The sequence below is a fragment of the Daucus carota genome, chromosome 5 (assembly GCF_001625215.2).
Source record: "Daucus carota subsp. sativus chromosome 5, DH1 v3.0, whole genome shotgun sequence".
NCBI classification, from domain to species: Eukaryota; Viridiplantae; Streptophyta; class Magnoliopsida; order Apiales; family Apiaceae; genus Daucus; species Daucus carota.
Genome location: NC_030385.2, coordinates 32,597,209 through 32,607,415, shown reverse-complemented (window position 1 = coordinate 32,607,415; position 10,207 = coordinate 32,597,209). Strand labels below are relative to the sequence as shown.

At 38.6% G+C, this 10,207-nt stretch overlaps 3 protein-coding genes across 3 annotated transcripts; 1 reads left to right on the top strand and 2 right to left on the bottom strand.

Annotated features, from left to right (window-relative positions):
• Positions 1-314: 314 nt before the first annotated feature.
• On the bottom strand, positions 315-1,049 carry LOC108222370 (stamen-specific protein FIL1). Its single transcript, XM_017396289.2, has 2 exons — positions 679-1,049; positions 315-558 (listed from the first exon to the last, which is right to left on the bottom strand). Exons 1-2 carry the CDS (start codon positions 983-985, stop codon positions 551-553), a joined length of 315 nt encoding a protein of 104 aa, XP_017251778.1. The 5' UTR covers positions 986-1,049; the 3' UTR covers positions 315-550.
• A 984-nt stretch (positions 1,050-2,033) lies between these two features.
• On the top strand, positions 2,034-4,181 carry LOC108222330 (glucan endo-1,3-beta-glucosidase 8). The gene is made up of 2 exons (XM_017396249.2): positions 2,034-2,602; positions 2,692-4,181. Exons 1-2 carry the CDS (start codon positions 2,199-2,201, stop codon positions 3,905-3,907), a joined length of 1,620 nt encoding a protein of 539 aa, XP_017251738.1. The 5' UTR covers positions 2,034-2,198; the 3' UTR covers positions 3,908-4,181.
• Positions 4,182-5,180: 999 nt separating this feature from the next.
• Positions 5,181-9,845, bottom strand: LOC108224105 (probable methyltransferase PMT15). Its single transcript, XM_017398659.2, has 6 exons — positions 8,975-9,845; positions 6,798-7,008; positions 6,300-6,597; positions 5,806-6,195; positions 5,642-5,719; positions 5,181-5,547 (listed from the first exon to the last, which is right to left on the bottom strand). The coding sequence occupies exons 1-6, from the start codon at positions 9,674-9,676 to the stop codon at positions 5,313-5,315; spliced, it is 1,914 nt and encodes a 637-aa protein (XP_017254148.1). The 5' UTR covers positions 9,677-9,845; the 3' UTR covers positions 5,181-5,312.
• Positions 9,846-10,207: the final 362 nt, after the last annotated feature.

The window sequence follows — 10,207 nt, the reverse complement described above, 5'->3', positions numbered from 1 at the left end:
GAATTTATCGGAGATTAATAGGATGATCAATTGCGCAACCGGAGATTTAATCAGTTCGGCGAGTTACGGAACATGGATTAATTAACCAGAAACTTCACAATCTATTGGTCTGTACGAAAATACAATTTAGAGCTTCAGGTAAAATGTGATTGCTCAGGAAATGTTTGCATATATGTCAGGCTTTTATCTTTTCTTCTATAACTACAGTTACTTTTAAGTGTTTTGGGGTTATATTTATATAATCCTTAATTCTTCAGTGTAGTAGGATCAGTGCAGTTGCGGGGCATACATAAAATTATAAACGGTACTCATGCTAGGAAACTTGTGCCGTTTTAGTTATAACGGATACATATTTTCTTTGTTTTATTTCATTTTTATGATAAAAAGAGTTCCATTGATCTCCGTTACACAAGATCGCTTGATTGCAAATCTAAAGCAAGCACTGCAATCAGCGAAAAAGAAAAGAAAATATTGTAGTATCAAATGCCAAGGAAAGTGTAATTGACCATGTTCTTTCACATTATTTCTTGATCATCCATGTGCTTCCACCTCAGTTTACTGCAAAAAACATATTGTGTAGTGTGTTAGTACAAGAATGAAGCCAGCTAATTATTTTACCATGCTTATTATGACAGTTGAGTTGTTTAGAGCGCTGCAATTCTCAATGTGATCATTTACCTGCACAAGACAGTGGAGGGAGGTTGCAGTGGGTAGGAATCTGAGCAGCAATTCGGAGAGTGTTGCAGTAGCAGTCATGGTCTACGCTCTGCAGGGCTGAACAGCATTCTGGGCTGGGGCTATTGTTGGCACCAGGCACAACAAACGGTGCACATGTGTTCAAGCTGCTAAGTGTACCTGAGCAGTTAGGCCCCTGTGCCTGGACTTGATGATCACTGATTTGGAGGAAAAGTGCAATCATCGCAACTGCAAGCACCATCTTGATTCCAGTGTTCCGAGAAACAACTGACTTTGTGGATGCTCCCATTTCTCGGTAATTTTTGCTAGCTCCCTCTCTGTGTTTACTACCTGATGGTTGATTTACTTCTTGATGATCTATATTCCATGGAATGCAACTTCTATTTATAGTTACAGCTTAAGGTTGTCAAAGGCAAAATAACTAATGGCGCATGACTTATCTATTCCTTGTTTTTGAGTTCAGTAGGTGTTGCATGGAAAACTGCATGCTTTCGAGTAACTGTTATTGATTCATTCCTGATATCATAGAACCCTTGTATCGTGTGAATTCTCTGTTAGCCCTTGTAAGTTGTAACTGGCCAACCTAATTTTAGTTCAGTTTGTACGATGAAATATTCATATTAATCAGCAGGATATTACTCAGCAGGGTATCATTACATTGTTATACTATATCTAAGAGCATCTCCGATGGGAGGCGCCAATGCCATGTGGCATAACATGGACCGGCACTCTCGTTAGCACCCCCACTGGAGATCTTGGGGTGCTATTGGGGTGCCAAGTGAGTTGGCATGGGCACACTTTGGGGTGTCAAAAGTTGGCAACCCATAAAGTAGGGTGCCAACTTCATTTGTGGTCCCAATAATACATAAAATATTGATTTGTGGTCCCAATAATACATAAAATATTATTTTTCTATTAATAAAGTTGGCATCTTGGAGTGCCAACCATTAGAGTGTATTTTGAAAGAAGAGTGCTAAAAATGATTTGAAAGAGTGTGAATATAAGAAATAATATTTTGAGTTATGCGTCAAAATTGGCACCCTTTGAAAGGTGCCAACCATTGGAGATGCTCTAAGCAAAGTTTTATGTTTAGTCTATACAAATCATGAATGTGTAATATATTAGAAACAAAGTTCCACGTGCATGATTTGTATAGACAAAAAATATAAAACTTGGCTCATCAGATAATATAATGATACCCTACTAATTAATATGAATATTTCATTGCACATTTTTAGATGTACCTGTTTTTAACAATAGGTACTAGAGATCAAGAAGCCAGGTTATCTATTTATATTGACTCAAGGATGAAATAAGGAGATGTATTTTTGTTCTGGTGTCTTTGCCTATGTTTAGCATTACTAAATTTGCATTCTGGAATTGGGATTGAAATTTTTTAAATTTAACCATACAACAAAAATGGAACGAATGGCTTATACATGTTGAGAAAACAAACGGCTGTTGTTGAACTAATGTTTCATAAATGGAACTAATGTACATATATGAGAAATTTACAACATCTTTGCTCCTCCTTCTGTACATGCGATCTCCATCTCCTTGAAACCATGAGGCGTCTCGTGATCACGACGCTGACATGGTTTCTTCTTTTTGCAACACTGATGAATGTAGCTGTTGCAAATGATGTCGGCATCAACTGGTCACGAAATTCGCGCCTGAAGTTGCTTCCATCCAATATTGTTGACATGATCTTGTCGAATGGCATCAAGAAGGTGAGGCTTCACAGCTTTGTGGGATCCGTGGCCAGAGCTTTCACAGGCTCTGGTCTGGAAATGACAACCACAGTGGCTAATATTGATATGATCCTGGTAAATAGTAGCCGGAAGGCTCAAGCTTATGTAGCTGAAAATATGACTAAAGCATACACCAGGCTCGATTTAAACGTCAAGTAAGGCTACACAATTCAAATAATCTCCTTAGACAGTTTGATTTTGGTTTAGTTGGGTCGCTGATTTTATGTTGTTATGAAATGTGCAGGACTATAGTGGTGGGAAATGAACCATTCACTATAGTGGATAACATTACTCAAATGTATCAAGACGATGTTGTTAATGCAATTGGATACATTTCAGAAGCTATTCCGAAGCAGCCAAGCCCCATCAACCAAATCAAAGCAACCATGGCTCATGCTCCGGATATTCTTTTATCCACTATTCAGAAACCCTCTGATGCCGATTTCAATGACAATGTCAATGATCGAATGGTAAGGATATTGCGGGTTTTAAATGCATCAGGTGCCCCACTAGCGATCAACATGTACCCACATTTGCATCTTTTGGAGAAGAATTTTCCTCTTGACTTTGGATTCTTTGACAACGACTCACCGTTCACTGTAAAGGATGGAGCAAACACGTACACTAATATATTTGATTTTGTATATGATTCATTCGTGTGGGCGCTAAAGAAAAATGGGTTTGGCAACATGAAGATCATTGTGACACAGATTGGTTGGCCTACTGATGGACACATCTATGCGAATGCGTCGACTGCACAGAGATTTTACAAGGGATTTCTCAAGAAAATGGCCAACGACGAAGGCACTCCGCTTCTCCCTAAGACACGAATTGAGGCCTACATTTACAACCTAAATGACGAGAACATGAGAGACATAGCGTTTCGCGGTCCCAGCATCAGACACTATGGGATTTATGATTTTAAAGGAACGCCCAAGTTTCAAGTGGATCTGACAATGAAGAATACAACAGGTGGGAAACTTGCACCAGCACAAGGCGTTGTTCCAATGCCGAATAGATGGTGCGTTTATAATCCAGATGCAAAGATCAAAGAAGCCAACCGCACGGGTGTGCTTCTCGAACAGTTTCAAATAGCTTGTGATCATAGCGATTGTACGAAATTGATGTACGGAGGGTCGTTAAATAATTTGACATTCGAAGGAAATATCTCTTACGCGTTCAACGACTTCTTCCAAGCAAATAACCAGATGGAGACTGCATGTGATTTCAAAGGTCTGGGAAAAATAACGGTAGACGATCCCTCCCAGACTTATGAGTGTCAATTTCCACTTCAGATTATATCGATGATTTACAGCTGGGGACAAGGAGAGATGGGAAATATATTAGCAGCAAGAGGAGCAAATGCTGTTGTTTCGAAAACGAGTGCTGCAAGCCTGATCAAAGTCTCTGGATTCTCAACTATTGTAGTACCATTGCTCTTATCTGCACTTGTGTTGTAGGACGAGATTTCAATCACTTAGCTGCCGGCTTATTTGTATTGACAATCTAACTTTTGTAAACTACTACAAGCATTGAGTTGTTCGATCTTTGTTTTTGCTACTTTCTCTACTCTTTTGGTGATTTTGTCAACATTTTAACTGGTCTTGTTGACAATCAACAGCTTTTGTGTTGCACATGTTTCTATAGTTATCAAATAGTTATTTATGTTGTAAGGGAAACATATTTTTATTTCATCATTATAATAGAAAGAGCTTCCATTGATCTACGTTACACAAGATGCTTGATTGCAAATCTGAAACAAGCACTGGAATCAGCAAAAAGAAAAGAAAATATTCTAATAAAAATGCAGAGGAAAGTTTAGTTGGCCATGTTCTTTCACATTATTTCTTGATCATTCCTGTGCTTCCTCCTCAGTTTACTGCAGAAAACGTATTGTGTGGTGTGTTAGTACATGATTGAAAATAACTAATTATTTTACCATGCTTATTTTGACAGTTGAGTTGTTTAGAGCGCTGCAATTTTCAGTTTAATCGTTTACCTGTACAAGACAGTGGAGGGAGGTTGCATTGGGTAGGAATCTGAGCAGCAATTCGGAGAGTGTTGCAGTAGCAGTCGTGGTCTACACTATGCAGGGCTGCACAGCATTCTGGGCTGGGGCTATTGTTTGCACCAGGCACAACATATGGTGCACATGTGTTTAAGCTGCCAAGAGTACCTGAGCAGACAGACCCCTGTGCCTGGACTAGATGATCACTGATTTGGAGGAGAAGGGCAATCATTGCAACTGCAAGCACCGTCTTGATTCCAGTGTTCGGAGAAACAACTGACTTTGTGGATGCTCCCATTTCTCTGTAAGTTTGCTAGCTCCTTCTCTGTGTTTACTACTTGATGGTTGATTTACTTCTTGATGATCTATATTCCATGGAATACAGCTTCTATTTATAGTTACAGCTTAAGGTTGTCCAAGGTGAAATAACTAATGGTGCATGACTTATCTATTTCCTGTTTCTGAGTTCAGTAGGTGTTGCATGTAAAACTGCATGCTTTCGAGTAACTGTTAATGGTTCATCCCTAATATCATAGAACCCTTGTATCCTGTGAATTCTTTTAATCACCCATGTTCGTATTGTAATACTGTATTATGAGATTAAGATACAGTAGCAGGCTTGATTAGTTTCCATACATACTACTAAGAAGGAAAATGGAGGCTAATTTGTCCATTTTTACATCATCAAATGAATTTGCCTCATCCAAAGTTGAGAAAAACAAAAAGAAGAAAAAACGAATAGAAATTTATTAAGGTCTTCAAAGAACTGTTACTATTAAACAAATATTTATAATATAAAAAACGGAGAAAAGGCTTTACGAAAAATGTAATTCTGATCCACTTTGATCTTGAATTGGTTAGTTTATCTGTTCATCAGGAACTGCAGGAGCTGTCCAATATCTCTTCACTGCAAAGAGAAGTTTTTCCCTTTCTAGAGGCCCGTCTTCATGGTCCACAATTCGACTTTCCCAGTCCATACCGTCAGCAATTGCCTTCACCTTCACCAAAATATCCACATCATCTCTTACTATTATGCTTCCTTCTGGCCTTAGGATTCTATCCATTTCCAGCACAATATCTTCCATCTCACATCTGTCAGCATTATGAATTTATCACGTTGTAAGTTTTCCATAGTGCCCTTACGTATTGAACTCACTAAAACTTTGGATACGAAATATTAACTTACCTATCCTTGTAGAGGGTAAATACCGAATCAGCATGAAGCAGATCATATGTTCTAGGATAAGTAGACATTGCTTCACACCTAAAACCAAAGAATCAGATGTTATGCCACATTGTAATATTTCGAGCAGTATTAAATGATCAAGTCCATAGGAAGTTCAAAATTACCAGCTTTGGTATGTTCCAATCAATCCACGCTCAAATACAACTCCAAGGGTATTGACATTAGCCTCAACAGGCACTACATTCATAACCCACAATGGTTCTTTTATTAGAGCAGCAGCAAATCCTCCCAAGTGTGCGTTCATGTCTAAAAGATTTCGGTATCTTCCAGCTTGTCCAAGTTGGCTATTCACATTTTTGTAGTAAGCGACTCTCTTTTTCCATAGCTCTCCATCATTCTGGAAAACTTCAGCTGTAACTCCTTTGAGTGTTCCTTGACTTATCCTAGGTGGAATAGCGTTGAGTCTTGCCGGCCACTTTTTTAATCCACCACCTGCTACCTCATCATCTGAGGCCTCAGGCAGAGGAACTAAACAAGTCTCTATACTTGTATACCTGAAAAATATATATATATATATATACACATATATATATAATTGTTTAGTCCCATTACTTAATACTATAAAATGAAGGAGGATCAGCAGGAGTATAGCACGAACCAGGCCTCATCGGGATTCTGAGCTGGACAAAAAGGAGGGTTCTGACTAATCTTCTTGTTGAGTTTGCACTCCATATGGTTCAATGGTTTTTGCCAAATAGCAATATCACCCTTCTCAATAAATTTGTTCCAGCAAAGGCTTTTAGCTACATTCTCGATACCAGTTTGCTCAGCATTCAAGTCCTCCTTTGTTCTCTCCCATCCTTTCCAGTGCTTCTGCCAATTGATTGGAGGGCCAGAAAGAATCCAGTATCCCCCGGGTCTTAGAACTCGATCAACTTCAATCAAGTAAGCACCATCTATTCCGCAAGACAAACAAAAATATGAGATGTCAGGTTAAGTTTGATCATGACCAGGACAACCGAATTATTGCAGCAAGTATACATGAACACCTCAACTGGAATATAACTGAATGTGCAACAAATTTGCTTGTCATAACTGACATTTGTTAAGAAGTAATTGCAAGTGATATCAGGATGCATGGCAAGTAGTGGAGTACCATTTTGGCCCCAAGGAATGAGGCAACGAGAGCAATGAGCAATGTCAAAAGCTCTTGAAGGGTAAGGAAGCCTTGTGGATGACATAACTCCAATCAATGCAGGAACTCCGCGCTCAAGGGCAAATTGGACTTGTGCTTCATGAGTATCTCTGGGTGCAAAGGACAAAGGAAGAATGTCTCTTGACATTAAATAAGCTCCCCAACTTGCAACCTGCAGCCCCATCCACCATTATTAATAAACAGTAAACAAATATCCCTATAAAACTGTGTTGCTATCAGATTTCCATTATGCTCTTGAAGCTGAGCATGCACTGCAACTACTGTTTACATGACGAAAGGGGTTTAGGAATTATAATAATCAATCAAGATTTTCTGTTCAATAACAAGAATACGCTTCAAACACTATATATGTTGTCCGTTGCAACATAATGTTAAAAACGCACTCCTTCTGTCCCACTAAATTGTATACGTCTAAGACAGAGGACTCGGCATGTATTTCAAAACTCTTATGAAATATAATTCCATATATTATTTTCATTTTGTTTCTAAATAAAAATTTAAAATATTTAGCTAGCCATGCAAAAAAATTGTACTAAAATGGGGGATACGGATGGAATATTCACATGCGACAGCAGTACATGTTCTTCACAAGTTGATGACATCCACATTTAGCAAAAAAAAATAAAGCAACAAAAAACTGCTGACATCCTTCCCTTTTTCACAGGTAAAATGAATTTTTGTAGCTATTCAGGAAATACTCCCTCCATTTCAAAATAATAGTCGCTTTGATTTTGTGCACGTATTTTGAGGTGCGAAAAAAACATAGTTCTACACATTATTTTTGAAATTTTCTTTTTCTGAATAAAAGTTTAACATCTTTATTTTTATTTAAAAAAAGAAATTTTCAAAAATAACATGTAGAAGTATGTTTTTTTTACACCTCAAAATACGTGCACAAAGTCAAAGCGACTATTATTTTAGAATGGAGGGAGTAATATTAACTAATTATTATATACTACCAGTTCATATATCCAGGGGAGGGAAGGAGGGAACACAGGAGATTCAACAACTCCAGATCACGTAGACCACTTTACTACTCTGAAATGCTTGTGCATGGAGTCTTGTGAGAAACAACATTAGATCCAAAGCTCCTTGTATTTTACCCTGACACTGTCCCCACAAAGCTCACCACCGCTTGTTTGAGTTGATAACGTAAATACTTAGTACATGTATTATAATACTCCCTCCGTCCCACCAGATTCTTTACAGTTTCCTTTTTGGGATGTCCCATCCAATTCTTTACATTTCAAAACTTACCAAAAATAGTAAATGGGTCCCACCACTTCCCAACTTTTCCTTCCTTTTCACACTACTTTTACACCCTTTTCACACTACTTTTACTCCACTATCTCTCTTTTATACATTAAAAATTGATGGGTCCCACCACTTCACCCACTTTTCCTTCTCTTTTCCACTACTTTATACATATTTCTTAACCTTCGTGCCCAAACCAAACGTAAAGAATTGGCTGGGACGGAGGGAGTATCTTTTTCTTTTGTTAATTTACATGTAATCCCCTTTTACATGTCCTCGTTTGACTTTTGATTAGTCAAATTGACTATATCTTGATTGAAATTTTACATATATCATATAATTCAAAAAATAATAAAAATTATTTCATTAGAAAGTATATTTAGTGTATTTTAATATGCAACTTTCAGATTTTGAAAATAATGAAGAGATAATTTGTAATCTTAAATCAAAATTTGGTCAATTTAACTGGTCAAAAGTCAAATGAGAACATGTAAAAGGGGAGGGATGGAGTATTATACTCTTATAATATCTTTTTCTTTTGTTAATTTACATGTATTATACTCTTATCAAGCGGATAAAATACTCCTACACTGAGATTTACTCCTAAGACCTTGGCCAATAGTTTTCGAGATTTGCATGTAACAATTGAGTGATTTTGAATTCCACACTAGACCGCCTCGATTACTCTGATTTTGACCATTTCCTTATTATGCTAATGCTAGCTAGCTTAGGCTTCTTAAACAATAAATATATTCACATTATCTAACTGCCCAGCCTACTGATTGCGATACTATTAAATTTTTTTAATCAAACAGGTACCAAAAATAAAAACAAAGTAAAAATGGAAACGATTCGAAAATTACCCCACAGCCGGTATCAATGGCGGTTCTGATGGAACCATCTTTGAGATTAATCAACTTGCCAATATCATCGATATAAGCATCCGCTCCATTCGGAAACATGGTCCCACCGCCAGGAAATCTGAACCGTTCACCCTCGAATCTAATCCAGTTCTGTATCGCCTTCTCCACCGTCAATTCCTTGTGGGGAACATTAGCATACCAGGCCAAATCTCTACTCACGGGCCACTTGAAGGGGGCCCTGTAACCAAACGGCGCCGGAACTCTGCATTTTAACAACTCTCTTTTCTCGGGACAATGTCTCTCCCTGTAAATCAGCCTGTCTCGGCTGAACTTGAGCGATCTCTTTTGGTCCTGGCATGGCGTGTACTCGCTCAGCTTAATGTCACAGGCTGGGTATGTTTTTGTCACTTCTTTCGAGACCGGCACGTCTTCGGCTTTGTGGTGCGCGGTGAAGTCGAGAGCGGGGGATTTTATGGTGGTTTCGACGACGGGGTTGCATTGGATGTTTGTGGCTTCGAGATTCGAGGTTGTGGTGGTGGTGGTGGCAGCGCCGTTGTGCTGCCATGCACCGAGGAAGTACGAGGTTATGCAGAGGATGACTACAATGGTGTAGACTTGGGGTTTTTTCCAGAAGGGAACCGGGCGGTTTGGTTTTGTGGTTGGTGTGTAGTAATCTTCCGGGTGCACAACAGGCCCTGCCATGCTCCAACTATTACAAACTTCCCAACCAAGAGTTTTCTTTACGTCTCTCTCGCTCAGTCTCTCTCGTGGTGTGGGGATATATAGGAGAGAGATGCAGGGGACTAGGGGAGGGGTTTGAGATGTGAAGAGACGGGGGACGTCCTGGTCGACTTAAAAAGAGAATATATCTGTCAAGTGGCTCATGTGGATATGAATTAAACTAAAAATGGGATTCAGTAATAAAAAAGGTAGCGAAATCAATTATAGAAATCACTGATTGAGCAGAGTTGGGCCATATTGAGTGTGATGTAAAGGTGGGAAAATAAACTTGGGGAGAAGGAAAGTATTATACCTAATGTGTTGCTTGTGAACTGGTAGTGCAGTACTGTTCGGGAAATGTCCGAATATATTGCTCACTGTACACGTATATTTAGACACAGATACAGTAATTTCCAGCTGCATACCAGGATTATCCTCCTATTTCAGTATCTTTCATAAAAAAGGAAGATTTTCCCCGTATTTTGAGATATAAAAATACTACTATTATTTTTC

What these genes read in the sequence shown, in the direction of transcription:
- LOC108222370 (XM_017396289.2), bottom strand. Translation starts at nt 985, where the DNA reads ATGGGAGCATCCACAAAGTCAGTTGTTTCTCGGAACACTGGAATCAAG.
- LOC108222330 (XM_017396249.2), top strand. Translation starts at nt 2,199, where the DNA reads ATGAGAAATTTACAACATCTTTGCTCCTCCTTCTGTACATGCGATCTC. An exon ending in AGGCTCGATTTAAACGTCAA is followed by an intron (nt 2,603 to 2,691) that starts GTAAGGCTACAC and finishes TGAAATGTGCAG; the next exon opens with GACTATAGTGGTGGGAAATG.
- LOC108224105 (XM_017398659.2), bottom strand. Translation starts at nt 9,676, where the DNA reads ATGGCAGGGCCTGTTGTGCACCCGGAAGATTACTACACACCAACCACA. An exon ending in CCATTGATACCGGCTGTGGG is followed by an intron (nt 7,009 to 8,974) that starts GTAATTTTCGAA and finishes ATGGGGCTGCAG; the next exon opens with GTTGCAAGTTGGGGAGCTTA. An exon ending in CATTCCTTGGGGCCAAAATG is followed by an intron (nt 6,598 to 6,797) that starts GTACTCCACTAC and finishes CTTGCGGAATAG; the next exon opens with ATGGTGCTTACTTGATTGAA.